The sequence below is a fragment of the Cetorhinus maximus genome, chromosome 22 (genome assembly GCF_964194155.1).
Source record: "Cetorhinus maximus chromosome 22, sCetMax3.hap1.1, whole genome shotgun sequence".
NCBI lineage: Eukaryota > Metazoa > Chordata > Chondrichthyes > Lamniformes > Cetorhinidae > Cetorhinus > Cetorhinus maximus.
The window spans coordinates 46892187-46916492 of record NC_135900.1 but is presented as its reverse complement, the minus strand read 5'-3'; the positions used below and the strand labels follow the sequence as shown (position 1 = coordinate 46916492).

Here is a 24306-nt window from a genome sequence, read left to right as displayed (position 1 = left end):
ACTTTAGCAAAGAGATTGTACAACATGCCCAGTCATCCAACTGTTCTGCTGTCCAAAACACTCATAGGTTTGCAGTCTGTGCCTGAGGGGTGAAAAGTTCAGGAGCATTTGGTGACAATTTCATGGCTGTGCGTCGCTTGAGTGGGCAGATAAGCTAGAGGCCCGACTGCAAGCATGTCAATGTGGCTGCGCCTGAACTGTCTCAGCTGCGGAGGAGTGGTCATTTTATACTAGGTTTCTTTAATGCATGGCCGCTTCCCTTCCCCGAACCCTGCACACGCTTGTGCACTACCATCAACTGCAGTGGAGCCCTTGCACCCCCCCTACTTGCCTTAACCACAATGCAACCCTTGCCCCCCTCCTGTCGCCTCAACCGCAGGGCAGCCTTGCCCCGGCACTGCACTGTTAGCCAGCTGGGAAAAAGGGATTTGCCTGTGCCCTCACCTGAATGCGCGATGCCTCAACCTTGAAGTCCAACAGGTGACCCTGGCGAGCACTGTGCAATGTTACTGTGCATTCACCTCCAAGTTCCTCTCAAATCACAGCCCGCTAAGTGCATACCTTCTATATACTGTTGAGAAACACGCAGGGATCATCTCCCCAGTGTGGGGAGATGATTCTGGTGAACTGGGCTAATAATGATATGCAGGTGTATTACGTTCATGGGCAGAGCAGACGATTGCAAACCGGTTTCGCGATGTTGTAAAACTGATTTTTGGCCTTCTCGCCATATATTCTGCTCATGCCGCCAAACACACCACAGCAGGCATGGAAAGTTCCACCCCATATCTAGAGTATTGTGTACAGTTTTGGTCTCCTTATATAAGAAAGGATATAAATACATTAGAAGCAGTTCAGAGAATGTTTACTCGACTGGTACCTCGGATAGAGGGGTTATCTTATGAGTAAAAGTTGGACAGGCTGGTCCTGTATCCATTGAAGTTTAGAAGATTGAGAGGTGATCTTATTGAAACATGTAAGATCCTGAGGGGCCTTGACAGGGTGGATGCTGAAAGGATGTTTCCCCTTGTGGGAGAAGCTAGAACTCGGGGACAAGTTTAAAAATAAGGGATCTCCCATTTAAGACGGAAATTAGATGAATTTTTTTCTTTCAGAGGGTTGTGAATCTTTGGAACTCTCTTCCCCAGAGAGCAGTGGAGGCAGGGTCAATTAATATTTTTAAGGCAGAGTTAGATAGTCTTTTGACTAACAAGGGAATCACAGGCTATCGGGGGTAGGCAGAATGTGGAGTTGAGGCCACAAGCAGCTCAGCCATGATCTTATTGAATGGCAGAGCAGGCTCAAGAGGCCGAAATCCTACTCGTGCTCCTAATTTGTATATTCATATGTATTGCACTCTATCTCCCAGGAGACCTTTGCTGATCTGATTGGCCCAATCTATACATAGATTAAAATCACACATGATTACCCCTGTGCCTTTCTTACAGGCCCCCATTATTTCTTCCTGTATACCCCATCCTACAGTATAGTTACTGTTAGTGGCCCTCCCACAAGTGACTTCTTACCTTTGCCATTTCTTACCTCTACCCAAACTGATTCTATATCTTGATCTTTGGAATGAGGGTCATCTCTCACTATTGTACTAATGTCCTCCTTAATTAACAGAGCTACCCCAACCTGTTTTCCTAGTTTCCTGTCCTTCTGAAATGTCAAGTACCCTTTAATATTAAGATTCTAGCCTAGGTCATCTTGCAGCCACATCTCTGTAATGGCTATACATATTTATTTCTATTTGAGCTGACAATTCATCCGTTTTGTTCTGAATGCTATGTGCATTCAAATACAGAACCTTTAGTTTTGGCATTTTACTATTTTTGTTAACTCTGGCCTTATCTGCTGGTAAGTTTGTACCCTCTGTCCCTTCCTCCCACAATCTGGTTATAATCACCCATGCTGCTACCCCGTACTATTTATTGTTTTGTCCTTTCCCTTTAATTTGCCATCCTCTCCTCACTTGATCCCTCCCCTCCATTATTTAGTTTCAAGCGCTCTCTACTGCCCTAGTTATATGACTCGTCAGAACACTGGTCGCAGCACAGTTCAGGTGAAGACCATCCCAATGATACAGCTTACGTTTTCCCCAGTACTGGTGCCAGTGCCCCATGAATCAAAACCCATTTCTCACACAACAATCTTTGAGCCATGTATTTAACTCCCTAATCTTGTTTAGCCAATCCCAATTTACTCGTGGCTCAGGTAATAGTCCAGAGATTGTTATCTTTGAGGGACTGCTTTTTAATTTAACCTCTAACTGCTTATACTCCCTATGCAGAACATTTCTCCTAGTCCTGTCTATGTCATTTGGTACCTACCTGGACCACAACAACTGGATCAGTCCCCTCCCACTGCAAAATCCTCTCCAGCCCCAAGCAGATGTCCCAAACTCTGGCATTGTGCTGGCAATACAGCCTTCTTGAATCTCGCTCTTGGCTACATAGAACTGTGTCTAACCCCTGACTATACAGTTCCCTGCTACCACTACATTCCAATTTACTCTCCCTGCTTGAATGGCTTCCTGTACATCGGAGCCAACGTCAGTTCTCTCATGAATCCTGCACCCACCTCTCATCAATACAAGCTGTAAGGAATTCAAACCTATTGTACAATTGCAATAATACAAATACTCACCAGCCACCAACCTATCTACTTGCCTGTGATGCTGCACCGTGATTTTTCATTCTGAATGCAGGCTCTGATCTGATAGACTGCCTCCTGGCTAGCTGCTTTAGCTGTCCTGAAGTCCGGCTGTTTTAGCTGTCCTGAAGTCCGGCTGTTTTAGCTGTCCTGAAGTCCCGCTGTTTTAGCTGTCCTGAAGTCCCGCTGTTTTAGCTGCCCTGAAGTCTCGCTGTTTTAGCTGCCCCGAAGTCTCCCTGTTTTAGCCGACCCAAAGTCTTGCTGTTTTAGCTGCCCCGAAGTCTCACTGTTTTAACATCTGGAAGTCTGGCTGTTTTAGCTGCCCCGAAGTCTTGCTGTTTTATATACAAGATGGTTATATCTTTGGAAACAAAGTGTATTTCCCAATAAAAGATTCATTCTCTGTCAGCCATTATTGAACTATTGCCAAAATCTTGTACAAAAATTACAGATTTTGGGATGCTAAGATAGCTCCCTGGGATGGAGGGATCAAAATCAAGGGGCCCACGTATGAATTTTCTCTCAACTAAGAACAGCATTGACAGTAGCTTGGGGAGCAGGCTCAGCAGAACACTGGAATGAGGGATAGGACCAGCAAAAGGAGAAAATCAAAGGAAAAACAGGGTGCAAACCCTCAGTGGAAAGTAACATGAAAGCTAATTTTTTTTTTGTCATCCTGTGTTACGCCTTCTCTCACTCTCTCCTCTGTTCACAATGGATGATCCAAGCCATACAACTTGCTGTGTGAAAATTATACGTTTGAATCTCTGGGGTTGGTTCCTACCTTCACCACGTGGATGGAAATCTGTTGGAGTGGGTCAACCATCTTTTCTAGAAACCAGCAAATTTTTATTCCATTGATTTCAGACAATTTCTAAAATGGGCAGGTGATCCGTTCTGCCAGATTACCGTCCAGATGGTGAACATGAAATTTAACCCCCTGATCCAAACAATGATGCAGCAAATATATTATGCCTCAGTCAGCTCTACATTTTCTGGATACTGTTCCTCCTTCATAAGTGCCCTGTTTTAGCTCAAGGAATTAAGAAAACAACTAGGAAATACTTTCTGCAGTTTACACTTTCACTGACGTTTTTTGTTGCAGTCGATATTGGCGAAGATGGAACCGATTTTGCAGGAGAAAATGTCGGGCTGGAGTGAAATCTAGTGTGTTTTACTGGCTTGTAATATTTCTAGTATTCCTCAACACCCTCACCATTGCATCTGAACACTACAGCCAGCCTGACTGGCTTACTCTCGTTCAAGGTAAGAGCAAAGCAAAATGAAAATAAGTTTGAATATGTTAGCATGCTATTTCACAGGATATAGATGGTATCCTCTTCTATCATCCCGTAAAATCTCTGGAATATCATTGTTTTTCCATACTCATTGTACATGAGAGCTATGACACTTAACCAGAAAAATTAAAAACCAACAAAAAAGGGAAAATAATCATTTTACTAATTGATGTCCTGTGGCACTACACACAATAAGCTGAAGGATATGATCTCATTCTCACCTATCTGCTGTTTTTGTATTACTGTTTCCCTCCATCTCATCTCCCTGAGCATATTGACTGGACAATTGTGGGGTGGCAATGAGCAGACAGGGATCATGGGGGCAAAAGAAGGGGGTTGGCCAGGAAGCCTTGACAGTTGAGCTGACGGCAAGCAAGGCCAGACTGGGCAAAGGGACTGAGCTAGTCTGAGATAGGGGCCAATAGCGATGATGAACAGCATCAGCAGAAGAAGATGCAGCCGCCTGGGCATGAGGAGCGCAGAAGTGAGGAGCAAGGGGGAGCAAGGCAACGAAGGCTATTCTGTCAGCTGCCAAAGAATACTTGTGATGTGTCAGAGCATCAATGCCACAGGAGATTTAGCCTATCCAGGCAGATGGTTTCTGACATATGTGCCCGTTTAGAGGATCACCTTAGACTTCGCAAGTCTCATGGGCATGCTCTGACAGTAGCCATCAAAGTCGTAATGGCCTTGAACGAGCCAGAGATGAAGATGTTCCAAGGACTTTAGTGGTATTTCTCAGATGGCAGCATATCATTGCATAAGGCAGTTTTACTGTTTTGTTTTGTGGTAGGGGTTTAGATGGGGTTTGGAGATTGTCTAGTCTCCCAGAGGTATGCTGTTCGAGTCCATAGTCTTTTTAACTAAAAGTATTTATTTACAGAAAGTATTTACACGAGGTAAGAACTTCTGCTCTCTTCATGATCTCTCTTACTTCTCAGTCATGTGATCTGATCATTATTACACCAGTATCATGTCTGCTTCTGATGTTAACCCTTCACTCTACACGTCCCCCAAGTCTTTGGCTGAGATTTTCCTCCGCAATTCACGGCAGGCGTCATGGCAGGCAGGAGTGGAAAATAGAGTGAGAGGGCCAAAAATTGGTTTTATGTCGTGAAACCAGTTTGCAATCGTCCGCTCCACCCATCAATGGCGGGCCACGTTTTTCTCCGCAGCACATCAGGAGCATCATTTTAATACCTTTGCATCTCACTATAAGCCATGCTCACTGGAATCATCCTCCCATGCTCGATCAACAGGCCATGTTGGCGTGCAATTAGAAAAATGTGTTTCACAACAGCGATGTGCAACTGACGACGTGCACTTTGCTCATCACTTCGAGGTTAATTCGCTTACCTTGCATCGCACAGCACTTGCAGGTATCAGCACCAGGCTTTGCAGGCAGCACCACATCACCTTCAAGGGAGTATCACAGGCAAATCTCTACCTACCAGACTAGTGGGGATGGCTTTTAATAGGCTTCAGGGTTAGGGCTGCACTGGGGAAGCAGGGTAACTGGCCTGAGGCATGGTAAGGGGCTGAAGGGCTAGGCCTGTACTGGGGTTACAAGTAGGAAAGGTTGCACTCAGACACATGACTGGGAGTGGGTGAGTGGGGGGTATATGTTGAACAGTGTAAGTGGCCTCAAGAGGGTGGATGGATGAGGTCCACACGGGCCATAGGCACATCCACTTCAAAATGATCAGGGACTAACAAACAGACATATAGCTGAAGCATGACAGGATTGAGGAATACGGGGACGGGGTGGATGGGGAGGTCTGTGAGGGAGGGAAACCTGAACATGAAGCTCCTCTGGGACAATGTGAGGGGTTTCCATACTCACACAGTGAGGGTCCAAGCTGGCCTGGCAGTGAGATTTCTGCACCACCATCTTCCAACTTGCAGCGATGACGCAGTGCAAAATTAAAATGAGGAGAAGCTGTGCTGGTGAGGACTCTGCAGGCACATGCACTGAGGGAGCTGATTACATTAGCATGCAACTGAACTGTGCATTTCCAAATGAGGAGACAGGCACAGCTGAGTCATGTCAGGAACCTTTCAATGACAATGCAGGGAATCAGGAAAGTGGAGCAATGGTGCCCATTCATGCGAGATTAATTCCGCACTAATTGATCTCCTTGTTTTAACCCTTTGTTTGCAGCGAGGAAATTCCCCAGAGTAACAACAAACTCCATAGCATTTGGGCAAATGTACAAGCTCCAGAAGCCTGTTAGAAAGTTGGTGCTGGATGGTTCATTGAAGAGAAGCCTCAGGCCCCCCTCAAATAATCTCATTTCCTGAATAAACGTTTATCCTCATGTTTATTCCCAGAGCACTGGGCTTTGTTGAAATTGCTGGACTCCCATAGGTGCAGGGTGTTATCGACTGCACACATGTAGCTATAAAAGCTCTCTGACAACAGGCACTGCAATACTTAAACTTGAAAGGCTGCCATTCGCTCAATGTACAACTGGTCTGCCACCACAAGAAACTGATCATGGAGGTTTGTGCCAGATACTCAGGAAGCATCCATGACTCATACATCTTGAGTAGATCGCAGATCCCGGACATCTTCAAGTGACCAAACAGGATCCAGGGCTGGCCCCTTCAGTGACAAAGGGTACCCGCAAAGGATGTGGCTGATGGATGATCCGGAGCTGCACATCTGCTCCGATGAGGAGGACCTCGAAGAGGATGAGGGTGATGAATTCGAGGAAGATGAGGCTGCAGGAACCAGTTGATGCAGGCGTGCACCTGAGGCCCTGATAGCCACCAATTCTGCTAGGAGAATGAGTTGTAGTGAGTACCTTATTGGACATGAGCCCTCCTTCATGGGCCAGCATGAGCACCAGCATTGCAGTTCCCCTCATTTCATCCATGCGCTTCAATATGAGATTAAATATTATACATCAGGCTCACATTGTCCTGATCCTTTGAAGGATGATGAACCCTTGGCAGCATGTGTGCTTGCCAAGATGAGGTGCAAACTGGAGGAGGGTAAGTGGCATGAGATATCCGAAGGTGCTACCTCTTCAAGCGTCTCTTCAGCATCCAGTCGCAAAGGTACCCTCCAAGAGCCAAGAGCTGTTAGTAGATCCTCAGTGGTCTCATAGATGTATGCCTTCAATGTGACAAGGCTCCTCAAGGAGATCCATTTGAAGCAACAGACCTATGCACTCTATGTAACATCGATTGTGAATCGGATAATTCACACTTGGCAAGGTAGTCAGTGATGTTCCGCTGCTGTGAATCCATTTATAGATGACTCAGTCATCTGTGGTGCATTCTTCCAAATCACACTGACATCCGACACTCTAAGTTGGGGATCTTGGACTACATTTATCCTCAGTTTGAAAGGGATGTGTACGACATGAGCATGGCAATGTCAAACACTTGCCTGCCAGACATTAAACTGCCCCGTCTTTAACACATACATTGTGCTCTCATGGCCAGCCCTGGCCCTTCCCAAGTCCACAATTCACAAACACCATGAAGTCCTCAAGGGCACGCGTCATTGCGAATAAAGAGCACACTTCAGCTTCAGTACATCCTCGCTCCTAACCCATTGTTCCCCTACACATTGCCTAAAGCAACCATGTGCTTTTCCAGAGCCTGATCAAAGACTCTATTGCCTGCCAGAAATCACCATTTGGAATTAGCATCAGTGACCTTGGCAAGTGCTCAGGTGAGGGGACGCACAGTGCTGCATCCCTAGTTTGTGACGAGAACCTTGTCCCCGCAAGACACACAGTTACAGGCTGAGGGATGCACAAGGTTGGACATTCAAGTGCCAGGATAGTAATGTGGCTGAGAGGGGCCGAGCTTTGTCACCTTGAGGTGGCAAGGCGCCCCACTTATTGGCGAGCTTAGCAGATATACACTCTGAAAGTCGAAAATGTGGTTGGCTGACAGCAGTACATGTGAGCTCTGAGCATGGGCTCATAGCATGAAAACCCTGCCAAGAGACAGGGAGCATATGGAGCTGACCCTTCTCCGTGCAGGAACACATCTCTCCTTGTACACTGCACTTTCACCTTTCCAGAATGCAGACGAGCTAGGAGAACACCTCTGCCTCAATCTTACGCAGCCAAGAATAAATATGACATGACCCTACAAAACATGTGAATGAGGTTCATTCCACAAGCACACTTAACATTAGGGGCAAGACATCACTGATGTCAAGAATGATGTGCAAAAGGGCCACACACTGTGATGATATGGACGCACACTACTTTGACGAGATGCCCATGATCGTGACATGTACGACAGGTGGGGGTGAGACAATCGTGTATCACCTGAGTGACTGCAACACAGCTCATCATAACAAGGCGTACACAAGGTACATGGAATGGGTGCGATTCTATTTAGAGTTGTGAACACTACATACATGTTGTGAACACCCCTCCCACCATTGTGCTCCTATTACTTTCTTGATTCCCTAATCCTACTGCTACGTCTGTGTGCATCCCCAACATGCACAGTGGAGGTGGAGGCAGCCTGCTGCCTGCTGCGCCATGTTGTCTGTGATGGCTTCGGCGGGCTTCCTCTGGAGGGCCAAGACCTGGAGAGCCCCGGCCTGCTTTGGGTCTCCTGCTGTGGGGCAGGTGCACCCTCCTCCTTGTAGAGCTGGACATGATGGGGTCACAAGAAGAGCAGATTGGGATCAGCCGGACACTCCTGCAATTACCAGTGTGAACGGCCCCCGGATGTCCAGCTGCTGGTGCTCCTCTGAAGGGCCCCTGTCTCGCTCCTCGATGGGAAGGGGCAGCTGTAGTGAGATCGAGGTACCCCTCACCCCCCTCGTGTTTACACTGATGGATGCCACCAATGAAGTGCAGCTCCTGTAGCAGTGCAGGACCAATTTTCGGGACCAATCCGAGGAATGCAGCTGACATCCCTTCCTGATATTCCCATGCTTGTCTTAGCAGCTCCAGCAACTGATTTAGGACTGAGTCCAGTTGCCTGACTCAGACTCAGCTGAACCATAGCCTCCAACGGTCCTCTGAGTGCCAGCGACCTTGGATGTTCCCGCCTCTGCCTGCTGTGGACCAGATTGCGCACTGTGCTTACCAGATCGTGACCCCGAACCTGCTCTAGATGTAGGTCCCACTGAGGTGTGAGTCTCTGTGCTTGTATAGGGTGTGGGTAAACCCTGTCACAGGTCTTCAAGGCTGCTGTGTTCTGATTTCTCATTCGAGGTATCCTTGGGGCTGGAGCTGAGGGCATGGCTGAGGGCATCGGCCTCCTGGCAGAGGTCCCTATAAAGAAAGTAGAGAGATTTAGTGCATGGTAGCCGAGTAAAAAACAGGACAGTGCACTCACAATAGCATGGACTGATGGACAATCTGGAGCAGGATCCTTACGTGGTGTTTGCCACCCACCTCACCACCACCGCAGGCATGGTCCACGACCTTCAGGCCAGCTCAATAACTTTGTTCTCAAGCTCCATTGAGCACTCCACCCCCGACCTGGGACGTCTCCCTCGATTGTGTATGATCTTCTCCTGCATGAAGATAGATAGAGAGCGTGTGAGCAAGACACATGCCAGAGCAGATGAGAAGGATGCCTGACATGTGTGGGTGGTGTCATGGATGGGATGAGGACACAATCTGCAGAGGAGATGAAGGTGTGTGTGAGAGAGTGAGTGGTGATGTTCATTGAGCTGGCAGTGAGTGAGATCCCTGTGAATGTCTGATGTACTTGTGAGTGTGTGAGTTGAGAGTGATGAGATAGTTCACTTACCCTGGCAGCACAGATGAGATCATTTATCCTTTCTGTAGATTGGGTGGCTGACCTTTTCTATGCAGCGTTGGCACTGACCATCGCTGCCACCACCTCCCAAACCTTTGCTTACCTTGCTCTGCCTTAAAAATGTTCAAAGACACTGCTTCCTCTGCCTTTTTAGGAAGAGAGTTCCAAAGACTCATGACCCTAGAATCAAGAACTAGGGGGTCACTGTTTAAAAACAAGGGGTCGCCCATTTAAATGGAGATGGGGCAAAACTTTTTCTTTCAGAGGGTCGTGAGTCTTTCAAACTCTCTTCCTGAAATGGCAGTGGAAGCAGAGACTTTGAATATTTTTAATAAGACAGAGGTGGGTAGATTCTTGGTGAGCAAGGGGCTGATAGGATCTTGGGGGTAGGTGGGATGCAGATTTGAGGTTACTATCAGATCAGCCATGATCTTATTAATTGACAGAGCAGGCTCAAGGGACCGATTGGCCTACTCCTCCTTGTTCGCATGTTCACTGGCCAAGATATGCATTGGGATTTTTACAGCACCATGCGCTATAAGATTGACCTTATCAGCAATCTCGTAAAATCTAGCCCATGTTTGCAAAACTCAGGATATCTTGTTAGATGTGATTCTGCTATTGGACAGCATCTGCTGAACAATTCCAAGTGTGCTAAGAATTACAAAAGCAACCAACTTAAGATTATCAGTCAGGCTCACAATGTAGCTCACTTACGCTTACTGGAAGCTGCATATATTCACATATAGGGACCTGTCTTCTGCAAGCAAAAGGAACATGTCCAGGCATTGCGTATTTTTTAAAATTAAACAACAGCATGGGGGACAATAGTTTCCTGCTGCATTCTCTATGTTAAATCCTTGACCAATCAGAGCCAACTTGCCAACCAATCAGCACCATTTTCTCATGCAGTATAAATTGTTGCTCCCTTTGAAATGTGGCATTTTGCATCTGTCCTGATGAGTACAAGGCAAAAAGTTTTGACAGCATGTCTCTTTTTTTCAGCCATACTCATGTTCTATACAAAATTCTGCTGAACACACTCTTGGGATTTTTGCCTCCCTCTGATTTTTACATTACAACTATCCCAATCTATATTCAGATAATTAAAGTCCCCCATTATAACTACTCTATAATTCTTGCACCTCTCTGTAATTTCCTTGCAAATTTGTTCCTCTATATCTTTCCCACTATTTGATGGCCTACAGGCTACAGTGGGCAATTAAATTGCACGTTTTTGTTCCTTAGTTCTAGCAAATTGATCCTGTCCTTGACCCTTCTGGGACATCCTCTCTCTCTGGCACTGCAAAGTTAACCTTAGTCAATACTGCCACCTCTCCCCTTTCCTTCCTTTCTTATCTTTCCTGAATTGCTTGTATCCAGAAATATTTTACACCCAGTCCTCTCCTTCTTTGAGTTAGGTCTTCAATATCACCATAACATCATGTTTCCATGTGGCTATCTGTGCCTGGAACTCACCAATCTTAGTTACCATGAGTGGGCGAAAGGAGGGCCAGAAGGCAGTCAACAGCACCTAGAGGTGCGGGCAAAAAGAGGACCTGGAGGCAGTCAGCAGCACCTAGAAGAGTGGGTGAAAAGAGGACCCAGAGGCAGTCAACTGCACTTAGAAGAGCTATCCAATCTAGTCCAGTCTGTGCCTCCAGAGTGGAACAGCCATGTTCTGAGAGAAATCAAAGTGTGACATCGCAAGAAAACAGATAAGTGATTGGTTGGTGAATATTTTGCTCATTTATCTTCAATTCTCTTTGTAATTATAAGGTTTTATTGGGTGTAGTAAGGTTTACTAGCAGTAGTACAGGTTATTGGGAGTAGCAGTGTTTATTAATTATAAAGTAATTAAGAAAAACAAATTAATGAACACATAGTCGAGATGGTAGGGCAGGTGATGTGTTGCAATTGCAGAATGTGGGAACCCTTGGTTGCCTGTGCGATCCATGGCAAACACGTCTGCAGTAAGTACCTGTGGCTTGAGTTTCAGCTCAAAGTCACTGAGCTGGAGGCCAAGCTGTAAATATTGTGATGCACCAGGAAGGAGGAAAGTTACCTGGATACTTTGCACCAGGAGGCAGTCACACCCCTGAGGAGATCTTCTGATTATTTTCACAGGTCAGGGGCAGGAGAGTGTAACTGCAATTGAAGCAGGTATTGGGACCCAGAAGGTAGAAGTGGAAAAACCTCAGCCTTTGCCATTGTTCAACACGTTCACGATTCTTGCAACCTGTATGGATAAAAGTAGTGGCTGCAGGGTGGATGAGCAAACTGACCATGGCATCATGGTACAGGAAGACATTCAAGTGGCGGTGGGGGGCGGTGCAGTTAAGGGGAATGTGATTATAGTGGGGAACAGTATAGTCAGGGGGATTAACACAGTTCTCTGCAGCTGAGAATGGGAGTCCAGACGGCTATGTTTCCTGCACCGTGCCACTGTTCGGGACATCTATTCTGGGTTGGAGAAGAACTTGCAGTGGGAGAGGGAGGATCCAGTGGGCATGGTCCAAGTAGGTATCAATGATAGAGGTAGAATTAGGAAAGAGGTTCTGCTGAGGGACTATGACCAGCTAGAGGCTAAATTAGAAATCGGAACCTCAGAGGTAATAATCTCTAAATTACTACCTTGGCCACGAGCAAATTGATGTAGGATAAATCAGATTAGAGAGGTAAATGCATGGCTCAAAGTTTGGTGTGTGAGAAATGGGTTTTGATTCATGGGGCACTGCCACCAGTACTGGGGAAAGTGGGAGCTGTGCTGTTAGGATGGTCTCCACCTGAACTATGCTGGGATGAGTGTTCTGGCGGGTCACATAACTAGGGTTGTAGAGAAGGCTTTAAACTAAATAGTGGGGGCAAGAGATCATGTTTGGGAAGTTGTGATAAAGTAAATAGAGAAGACAAGGCAAGATAGCAAGGTAGGAATAAGGGAAATAATGATCAGAGCATGGCAGGAAGGGACAGAGTGTACAAACCCAAGAGTGCACCAGCAGATAAGGCTGGAGGCTACAAAAATAGAAATAGAACAGAATTAGAGGTTCTGTATCTAATTGCATGTACCAAAACAGATGAATTGACACCATAATAGAAATAAGTATATATGATCTGATAGCCATTTCAGAGACATCACTGCAGATGACAAAGACTAGAACCTGAATATTCAAGGGTATATGACATTGAGGAAGGACAGCAAACTAAGAAAAGGTGGAGGGATAGCTCTGTTAATTAAGCATGATATTGGTACAATAGAGAAAATTTACCTTAGTTCTGAAGACCAAAATGTAGAATCAGTTTGGGTAGAGGTAAGAAGTCACTTGTCAGAGTGCCCCCTAGCAGTAACCACACTGTAGAATGAAATATGCAGGAAGAAATAATGGGGGTTTGTGAGAAAGGTAGGCGACAATCAAGGGTGACTTTTAATCTACATATAGATTGGATGAATCAGATTGGCAAAGGTAGCTTGGATGGTGAGTTCATAGAGTGTTTTTGTGACAGTTTCTTAGAGCAGCTCCTAACCAGAGAGCAGGCTATACTAGATCTAGTAATGTGCAATGAGATAGGATTAATTAAAGACCTCATACTGAAGGCACCCCTAGTTAGCCGTGATCATAATATCAATTTCACATTCTTTTTGAGGGAGAGAATAGTGAATCCAAGACTTGTGTTTTAAACTTAAATAAGAGCAATTATGAGGACATGAAGAGAGAGCTGGCTAAAGTGAATTGGGAAATTAGGTTAAGGTCAGTAGAGATGCAGTGGCAGACATTTAAGGAGATATTTCAGAATACTCAGAAAAGATATATTCCAGAGAGAAAGAAAGACTCTAAGAGAAGGACACACCATCCATGGCTAACAAAGGAAGTTAAAGAAAGTGTCAAATTGAAAGAAAAAGCATATAATTCTGCAAAGATGAGTTGCAGAACAGAATATAAAGAACGACAAAGAATGACTAAAAGATTTATAAAGAGAAAGAAATTAAAGTACGAGAGAAAGCTAGCTAGAAAAAGAAAAACAAATAGTAAGATTTCTACAGGTATTTAAAAAGGAAAAGAGGAAGTAAAGCGAGCATTGGTCCTCTAGAGAGTGAGTCTGGGGAATTAATAAAGGAAAGTAAGGAAATGGCAGATGAATTGAACAGATACTTTGGCCAGGATTTTCCGTGCCCGCCGGTGTGGGTGTGTTCGCTGGCGTGAGCAGACAATATGACGATAAGGCCAAAAATCGGTTTCACGACGTCATGAAGCCATTTTGCAATTGTCCCCTCCACCCACTGATGGCGGGCTGTGTTCCCCACCATCGGACGTTGGGAGCCTCATTATAATACATCAGCATATCATTGTAAGGCCAGCCGACTTTAGGCCACAGCTAGAGTATTGCGTGCAGTTCTGGAATCTGCATTATAGGAAGGATGTGATTGCACTAGAGGGAGTGCAGAGGAGATTTCCCAGGATGTTGCCTGGGCTGGAGAGTTTTAGTAATGGGGAGAGATCAGATAGACTGGGGTTATTTTCCCTGGAGCAGAGGAGATTGAGGGGGCACATGACTGAGGTGTATAAAATTATGAGGGGCATAGGTAGGGTAGACAGGAAGGAACCTTTCGCCTTGATGGAGTGATCAATAACCAGGGGGCATAGATTTAAGGTAAGGGGCAGGAGGTTTAGAGGGGATGTGGGGAAGAATTTTTTCACCCAAAGGGTGGTGGGAATCTAGAACTCACTGCCTGAAAGGGTGGTAGTGGCAGAAACCCTCAGAACATTTAAGAAGTATTTGGATGTGCACTTGCGATGCCATGGCATACAAGGCTATGGGCCTAGTGCTGGAAAATGGGATTAGAATAGTTAGGTACTTGTTTGACTGGCGCAAACTCGATGGGCCAAAGGGCCTTTTTCCATGCTGTAGAGCTCTATTACTCTATGAATGGGCTGGTTCATCCACCCACGTCAGTGGGAAAACATGCCAATGTATTTCACAACAGTATATATAAGGCGTGCACTTGGTGGGCTGCACTTCGTTCGGGACTTCAAGGTTTGTTTGCCTATTTTGCTTCAGTGAGCTCTCACAGTCATCAGCGCCAGGTTCACAGATGGCACCACATCACTTTAAGGGGGACTCACGGGTAGGTCTCTACCCACCAATCAGCCATATGTGGGTGGCTTTCCAATGGCTGCAGGGCAAGATTTTGTTTGGGGAAGGGGAGAGAAGAGGCCTCAGGCAAGGGAAGAGGCTGCAGGACGAGAGCTTTACTGGGGAAGGGGAGTATTCCAGGGTGTTTGCGGAGGCACATGTTGATTTGTGCAAGTGGCCTCAAGATGATGAGGGCTGAGGAGGCAGTCTCCAGAGGAGATGAGGCCAGTTGGACATGTGAGGGTATGTGTGTGAGAAAGGGTGGTGGTGTCCCTTGAGCTGGCAGTGAGTGAGATGCCAATGAATGTGTGATGGGCTTGAGTGCATGAGTTTAGAGTGGTGAGATGCTTGCCATACCCTGGCTGCATGGATGAGATTGTTCTTCCTCTATCTGCATTGGATGGCCCCTTGCGGCTGTCTTCACTTAAGAGGATACAAATAACATCCCAGAAATAATTCTGAGTCAGGAGGTGAAAGGGAGGGAGGAACTTAAAACAATTACAATCACCAGGGAAAGCATACAAAGAAAATTATTAGCGTGAAAAGCTGACCCTCGGACCTGATGGACTTCATCCTAGATTCTTAAAAGAAGTGGTTGCTGAGATAGTAAATGCATTGTTTTCAATATTCCAAAATTCCTTGGATTCTGGAAAGGTCCCATCAGATTGGAAAATAGTGAATATGGCTCCTCTATTCAAGAAAGGAAGGAGACAGAAAACAGGAAACTACAGGCCTTTCAGCAAAACATCTGTCATTCAGGAAATTGCTGGAATCTATTATTAAGGAGGTTATAGCGGAGCACTTAGAAAATCTCAATGCAATGAGGCAGAGTCAACATGGTTTTGTGAAAGGGAAATCATGTTTGACCAATTTATTGGGGTTCTTTGAGGAAGTAATAAGCAACGTGGATAAAGGGGAACCTGCGGATGTGGTGTACTTAGATTTCCTGAAGGCATTTGACAAGGTGCCACATCAAAGGTTACTACGCAAAATAAGAGCTCATGGTGTAGGGGGTAACATATTAGCACAAATTAAGGATTGGCTAGCTTACAGGAAACAGAGTAGGAATAAATGGGTAATTTTTGGGTTGGCATGATGTGATGAATGGAATGCCACAGGGATCAGTGCTTGAACTATTTACAATTCATATCAATGACTTGGATGAAGGGGCCAAATATATGGTTACTAAATTTGGTGATAACACAAAGCTAGGTAGGAAAATCAGAGTTATGAAGAGGACATAAGGAGTTTGCAAAGGGACATAGATAGGTTAATTGAGTTGGCAAAAAATTTGGCAGTTGGAGTATAATGTGGGAAATGTGAACTTGTCCACTTAAGCAGGAAGAATAAAAAAGCAGCATATTATTTTAATGGGGAGAGGTTGCTGAACTCTGAGGTATACAGGGATTTGGGTGTCCTGGTACATGAATCACAAAACGTTAATATGCAGGTACAGTAAGTGACCAGGAAGGCAAATGGAATGTTGACATTTATTGTAAAGAGAACAGAATTAAAAAGTAGGAAAGTTTTGCTACAATTGTATGGGGTGTAGGTGAGACCACATCTGGGATACTGTATTGTTTTGGTCTCCTTATTTAACAAAGGATATAAATGTAATAGAAGCAGTTCAGACAAGGCTCACTCGACTGATACCTGAGATGGAAATGAGGAAATGTTGGACAGTCTGGGCCTGTGTACATTGTGGTTGAGAAGAATCAGAGATGATCTTATTGAAACATATTCTGAGCAACTTGACAGGGTGGATGCTGAGAGGATGCTTTCCCTTTTGGGAGAGACTAGATCTAGGGGACACAGTTTAAAAATACTTAAGACAGAGATGAGAAGAAATGGTCATTAGTCTTTGGAACTCTCTTCCAAACAGAGCAGTGGAGGCAGGGTCATTGGATATTTTTAAGGATAATTAGATAGATTCTTTTCTTGTTTAACAAGGGAGTCCAAGGTTATCGGGGGTTGGCGGAATGTGGAGTTGAAGCCACAATCAACCATGATCTTATTGAATGACGGAGCACGAGGGGCCAAATGGCCCACTGCTGCTCCTAATTCATGTGTTTGTATGTACCACACACATTTTCATAAATGCACAATAATGCTAATTTAGACTTTATTATTTTCCCCCTTATGCTGAACCCACCTCCTACCTTGCCTTGTCTTTTTCTGGTGTATATCTGTCTCTCCCAGTATTCTGTGCGCCTTGGTATTTCTCTTTAGCCTTAGCAACTGGTTTCCATAACACCGCCAAGTTAGTTCAGTATGCAAGTAATTAGGAAAGCTAATAGAATGTTGTAAGTTATTGCGAGGGGAATTGAATATAAAAGTAGGGAGGTTATGCTTCAGTTGTACAGGGCACTAGTGAGATCACATTTGGAGTACTGTGCATGGAATTGGTCACTGTATTTAAGGAAGGATGTAAATGCATTGGAAGCAGTAAGAGAGGGTCTACCAGACTAATACCTGGAATGGGCGGGTTGTCTTATGAGGAAAGGTTGGACAGACTAGGCTCTTATTCACTGGAGTTTAGAAGAGTAAGAGGCGACTTGATTGAAACATGTAAGATCCAGAGGGGTCTTGACAGAGTGGACATGGAGAGGATGTTTCCTCTTGTGGAAGAATCTAGAACTAGGGGTCACTGTTTAAAATTAAGGGGTCACCCATTAAAACAGAGATGAGGTGAAATTTTTCACTCAGAGGGTCATGAGCCTTTGGAACTCTCTTCCTGAAAAGGTGGTGGAGGCAGAGTATTTGAATATTCTTATGGCAGAGTTGGATAGATTCTTGGTAAGCAAGGGGTGATAGGTTACCAGGGGTACTTGGGATGCAGATTTCAGTTTACTATCAGATCAACCATTATCTTATTAAATGGCAGAGCAGGCTCGAGGGGCTGAATGGCCTGCTCCTGTTTCTTGTTCATATGTTCGTATGTTAAACCCTCCCCATTAGCGTTAACAAATCTTCCTATAAGGAAATTGGTCCATTCTCTGTTTTGGTGCAACTTATCTCCCCCAGAACTGGACCCAATGGTGGAAGAATCTAAAACCCTTCCTCCTGCACCATCTTTGTAGCCACACATCCATCTGTTTTATCCTTCCATTTCTATACTCACTTGCAAATGAAACCAGGAATAATCTGGAGATTTAGGTCCTGCTTGCTAATTTCCTATCCAGCTCCCTAAATTCTGACTGCAAGACCACATCCCTCTTTCTACATATGCCATTGATACTGATGTGGGTCACGACTGCCAGCTGTTCACTCTCCCCCTTCAGGGTACTCTACAACCATTCAGTCACCTCCTTGATTCTGGTACCAAGAAAGGAGACAACATACCATCCTGGGTTCACATCTGCAGCTGCAGAATCACCTAGCTGTGATTCTGTTCCCCTAGCTATTGAATCTCCTACCACTATTGATCTTCCATGTATACCCCACATCTATAAACATGCCATCCATTCAAGCTTGTGAATGCACTTCAGTGATGCCAGCTGCTGCTCAAGCTCTGAATTCCGAAGTTCAAAGTGCTATAGCTGATGACACTTCCTGCCCAAATGGTTATCAAGGACATGGGAAGCATCCTGGAGATCCCATATGACACAGGATGCACACTCGAGAGGTCAAAGCTGCACTGCCATCTGTCTATTTATAAAACTTGCCACTTAAAAAAGAAAGACTCACCAGCTGCTCACTTCCGAAGAAGAGTCATATTGGACTCAAAATATTGATTCTGTTTCTCTCTCCACAGATGCTGCCAGACCTGCTGAGTTTTTCAAGCACTTTGTTTTTATTTTAGCTACTCACTTCCCTTCTGCTGATGTCACTTAAATATAGGGAAGTTCACTTAAATGTTTTGCTTAACCCTGATTATGTAAAAAAAAATGATATTTTGAATTTCCCAGCTCCTTAGACTGTTGCCCTAACTTTGGAGAAGGGGAAACACAGCAACGATATTCACTAGCCAATCAACTCACCACGCTCTCTGCAAACCTCTTTATCTCTCTCTCTCTCTCTCACTCCACCAACCCCCCATCTCTCTTACTCTTTTATCCCCCACTGCTGCTGCTGTCCCCAGTCAGGTCTGCGGCCTTCTCAGTCAAGGACTGCCCCCATGGATGTTCATATGGCAAGCTGGGGCACTTCAATGCCTGAATGAGCCCTTTCTCTTGCATTGTGTGCTCTTTTCTCCTGCAAGTCAAGAGAAAGAGCTAAGACAATGTTGGTCTCCCTCATCACTTCCAGCAGAACAATCACATGAGATTTGACAATCTTCAGAGTTTTAAGTTTTAAGGCTTGAGAGTCATGGGGCAGAATTTTCCAAACCCTATGGCAGCGGGCGTGATAGGTGGCATGTGTGGAAAATATGGCGTGACCTGCTTCATGACGGCGTGAAGGCAGGTCACGATTGTCCGTTCAGCCCGCCGACACTAGGCCATGTTTCCCGCCATCGGTCGGCAGGGAGCTAATTGTAATATACCAGCATATAATTAAAAGGCCATCCTGCCAGGCTCTTGGAACCCCACTGTATCGTCCGTCCACATCAGCGGGAAAGCACGCCGACGTGTTTCACAACAGCATGCAGGCACGTGCACTTGGCAGCCTTCACTTTGGGGGAGCTGAGGTGAGTGAGCAGCAGTGTTCTCCATAGCTCGCCTGTTGTTTACAGGCCCCATGGGCACCGGGTGGGGGGTGCAGGGGCTACTGATGTCTGGCCCTGGAGGTGGCTGGGGGTGGGGTGGGTGTCTGGGGGCAAGTGCTGGCCAGCTTTGGAGGCGACTGCTGAGGGGTAGGCGGGGTGTTCGGAGGCAAGTGCTGGCCGGCCTTGGAGGCGACCCTTGTTGGTGGGGTGGGGGTGGGGTGGGGGTGGAGGAGTGGGGGGGGGGGTGGAGGGGCGGGGTTGGGGTCAAGTGCTGCCCTGGCACTGCGTCCAGCGCACAGGCAATCGAGGCGGGGGTCAGGGTAAGCGAGGGAAGTGGCCATGCATTAGGGACATCTGTATAAACTGACCATGCCTTTGCAACTGAGGCAGATTAGGTGCAGCCACAGTGATATGATTGGGGTTGGGCTCCTAGCCCATGCAAGCAATGCGGTGGCACCAAAGGACGACCAATCGCTCCATACCTTACCATCCCCGGCACCTCCCCTCCCGTCCCCCCAGAACAGACTTCAAGTCCGCCACCACTTTATTGGATCGATGGGCTGTTGGACTGCACACGTTGTACAATCTCCTCTTCAACGTTGGCCATGTAGCAGTCGCTGCTGAAGGCGCTCACAGCTCCTTGCAATTTCAGCATCGTGGTTTAGACCAGTATCCTCCATGTGGCAGGTTGACAGGGCAGCCATGCAGCGCACTCATCTCTGGCCATCCGAGGGGTGACCTCTCTGGGAAGCTTTAAGGGGTGGTCACACAAAGCCAGGAAAGGTGCTAAGTACAGCCATGATAACCACATCTCTCCTTCTCTCTTTCATGCTGCAGGAGGACCACGTCAGTATCATGGATCCTGGTGACCTAGCTGTATGCTTGATGGCCTACAGAAACCGTAGAAGACTGAGGAGAGAGCAACCGAGGCTCCTGGCTGTGCAAAGGCAGGAGCAGCAACCTCATGAAGAAGGGGCAGCAGGACCTCCTGCACACGCTGCCCAGGAGCGACAGCAAGCCATGGCTGGTCAGTGCCTAGCGACACCCAGGGACCATAGACGCAGCCTGCCATTCCTGCAGACGACTGAGAACCAGAGTTGCCGATGACTGCACATGTCTAGGGACCTGGTGGCTCACACCTGCCACTTACTGCAGGGCTTGGCGCCAAGGGGACATGGAGGGCATCCAGTGCCAGTAGCTGTGAAAGTGACCACGGCGCTCAATTTCTATGCCAGTGCCTCCTTTCAGGGCTCCACAGGTAACCTCTGTGGGATTTCACAATCCGCAACTAACAAATGCATCCATGAGGTCACGGATGCCATCTTCTCTATGGCACACAACTTTGTGCATTTTGCCCAGGACCGATACAGCCAGGATACAAGGGCCATTGGGTTCACCCTAATCTTGGGATTCCCACAGGTGCAGGGTGCAATTGACTGCACTCATGTGGTGCTCAGGTCTCCATCGTTACACCCGGTGGACTTCATCAACAATAAGGGCTTCCACTCACTGAACGTGCAGCTGGTATGCAACCACCAGAAACACACCCTGCAGGTGTGTGCGGTTTCCAGGAAGTATGCACAACGCTTACATCCTGAGTCGCTCGCAGATTCCTGTAGTCTTCCAGGGTCCACAGAAGCTGCAGGGTTCGCTCCTTGGTGACAAGGGCTACCCACAGAGATGACACCCATGCGGTGGCCTCAGACTGCAGCAGAGCAACGCTATAATGAGGCTCGTGCAGCAGCTCACAACTTGGTGGAGCAGACCATCGGGATGCTGAAGATACGGTTCCGGTGCCTGGTGGAGCCCTACAATACAGTCCGCAGAGCGAGTCACACATCTTTGTTGTGTGCTGCGCCCTTTACAACCTGGCACTACAAGGGGGAGACGAGCTGGCTGAGGAGGAGATGGAGGAGCTGGAGGTCTCCTTGGCTGAGGAAGATGCCAACGGGGATGAGGGTGAGGGTGTCATCGAAGGTGATGATGATGAGGATGAGGCTCTTGCACTGGCTAGATGAGGCAGGCGCACTCGGGAGGCCCTCATAGCTGCCAGATTTGTGGAGGATGATGACGACATGCGGTGAGGTGTTCCCATAGATCCTCACATTGCAGTTGTGAATGTTTGACTCCAGCTTGGCTTATGGCAGCGCCAGTACGCTCTGTGAGAACGCTCCTGTCATGGAGATGCAGCGGAGGTTCTAATAGTCGCTCAATCGCAGGAGGATGACGACAACATGCAGTGAGGACACTCCATATATCTTCTCATAGCCTCTGAGAATGTCTCACTCCTGTCTGGCCGAGGGCAGCTCACTTGGGCTCCATGATCAGGGCCATATCAGAAACACAGCCATGAAACTTTAGACGCATCTGATGCTGTGTCCGCTTTCAGCATCTCAGCCCTTGAGGAGCTGGTGCACAGCATCACTGGTCGCAGATGCTGGTGTGATGGGGGCCAGCCCCATCTTAAAGGTACTGAGAACACACAGAGTGAATGAGAGAACTCTGTGGCGCCTACCCACTATATTCTGGCAGCAATGACCAGTACCGCCGAGGTGCAGGCATCAGTAATGTTTCCACGGAGTGTGAGGCTGGACCATCACTGTGGTCTGAAGGCTGCACAGAGCACAGGGAAGAGGCCCTGGACTGAGACACCTGCCTTTTATCTTGTGCAGAAAGGTTTCACATCTGAGTGACAAGAACACTGCTCATCAGAACAAGGAGCCATAGGCAGGGAGACATTCTTAGGAGTTTATTGACAATAGTGAACTTTATGTACAAGTGATTAACACCCGTGCCCAGCTATGCAACTACTTTTACCTTACTTTCCTAACCCTGCCGCTACATCTTGGTGCTGCCCAGACATCCACAGCAGAGGTGGAGGCAACCTGCTGACTGTGACGCCATGTCTGTGATGACTTTGGCAGGTGTCCTCTGGAGGGCGAAGATTTGCTGGGCCCTGGTCTGCTTTCAGGGTCCTGCTGTGTGGCAGTGGCACCCTCCTTGGCCTGTGAAGCTGGCGCTGCAGAGGCCACAGGAAGAGAGGATTCGGATGGGCTGGTCACTCCCAGAGTGACCTGGGTGGATCCTCCTCACTATGGGTGCCCAAAGGGCCGCTGGCTGACTCCGTGAGCGGAAGGGGTAGCTGGAGTGAGACCAAGCGGCCCCACACCCTTTCGCGTACACACTTTTGGAGGCCAACTATGGCATCAACGATGGAATTCAGCTGCACAGCAGTGCAGGAGTGACGTCCTGGTCCAAGGTCTCTATGGTGGCTGCCATCCTGCCAGTGTTGACCTCGGTGCATTGCAATGCCGGTGCTATCGCCTCAGCTTGAAGACGGACAGACTTCTCCATCATGCCTTGCAATCCGAGACATCTCTTCCTGATGTCCCCTAGCTTGCCTTTGCAGCTCCAGCAACTGTGACATGACCAAGTCCAGAGGCTCGTCACCTCACTCGGACTCAGCAACATTCTGGCCTCCAGCAATCCTCCGAGTGCCGGGGACCTGGGAAGTCCCTGCCTCCGCCTGCTGTGGATCAGAAAGTGCGATGTGCCCGCCAGATTGTGATCCCGAGGCTACTGTAAAGCTAAGTCCCATCAAGGTGTGTGTCTCTGTGCTGGTGGAGGGTGTGGGTGAGTGCTGTGACGGGACTTCAGGGAAGGTGCCTCCAGATTCCTCTTCAGAGTTTCTTTGGGGCTTGATTGGAGGCCCTGGGTCATGAGCTCTGTTGGCTGTTTGGCAGATATGCCTGCGAAAGCAAGGAGCGATAATTATTGCATGGCAGTGGCCTGTGAAAGAGGACATGTCACTCACGGCATGGTTGTCTGATGGATGTTGCACTGCTGAATTCTCACTCGGTAGAGAAGTGCCGACCTCACCGTCAGCACAGGACTGGCCCCGGTCATTGCTGGCCAGCTGAATGGCTTTGTTTTTCAAATTCTGTCAGAATTTTGATCTCCGGCATCCCTCCACATGTCTGCAACCTTTCCCTCCTGTTGTGTGCCAGTTTGTCCTGCATGGATAGGGATGGGGAGAGTGTAACGGATGCCTGCCAGGCCAGATGATAAGTATGCCTGGCCTGTGTGGGTGGTGAGTAGTCCCATGGATGGGATGAGGGCAATGACGGTTTGTGTGAAAGAGTGAATGGCAGTGAGTGAGGGCCCTGTGATGTGTGATGGGATTGTGAGTGTGAGAGTTGGGAGTGATGAAAAGAGTGACTTACCCTGGCAGAATGGAGGAGATCATTCATAATTTTTGTGGTATTGGCTGGCTGTCCTCCTCTGCAGGGCATTTGCACTGACCACCGCTGCCACCGCCTCCCAAGCCAGGCTGGTGATTTTGCTGCCGATCCTGCGGCCAGAACGGTGGTAGAGGCGGGCCTCCACGGCATCCAACAGTTGCTTGAGGGACCCGTCGTTGAAGCTGGGGCTGTAGCCTTTTTTCCTTTGCTGGCCATGTCCTCCCGGGCAGCGATGGTGCGCTGGTGGCGATGAGCACTTTGCTGGCGGCTGCCTTTTAAAGATGGCAGCTGGCATGATGCAACAGCGGGGTGATGGCGGGAGGACAAATGAAAGCCCGCCCACCATGGAAACGACGTGTTTTGCAGGAGTAAATAAATAATGAGGCGGGCTCAGGATGATATGGCGTGAAAGCCCACCATTTTCGTCAGCAGGTAGGACTCCAATTTACTTGCCCGCTTCTGCACTTAGTGCAATTTTGGGAAAATTCCAATTACCCAAAATAGACAGTCAAAAACTCATAAGCGATTTTAAGATAGTTTTCAGTTGATTAAGAGGCAACAGGTTAGATACGCTAAATAGATA

The 24306-nt window shown here is 47.3% G+C and overlaps 1 protein-coding gene across 1 annotated transcript in view; it reads left to right on the top strand.

The window, feature by feature from the left end:
• Positions 1 to 24306, top strand: part of cacna1c (calcium channel, voltage-dependent, L type, alpha 1C subunit) — a 1337968-nt gene that overhangs the window by 810458 nt on the left and 503204 nt on the right. The window contains exon 12 of the mRNA XM_078568241.1: positions 3761 to 3921. Coding sequence (XP_078424367.1) covers positions 3761 to 3921 — 161 coding nt within the window. The remainder of the gene's footprint in view (positions 1 to 3760; positions 3922 to 24306) is intronic.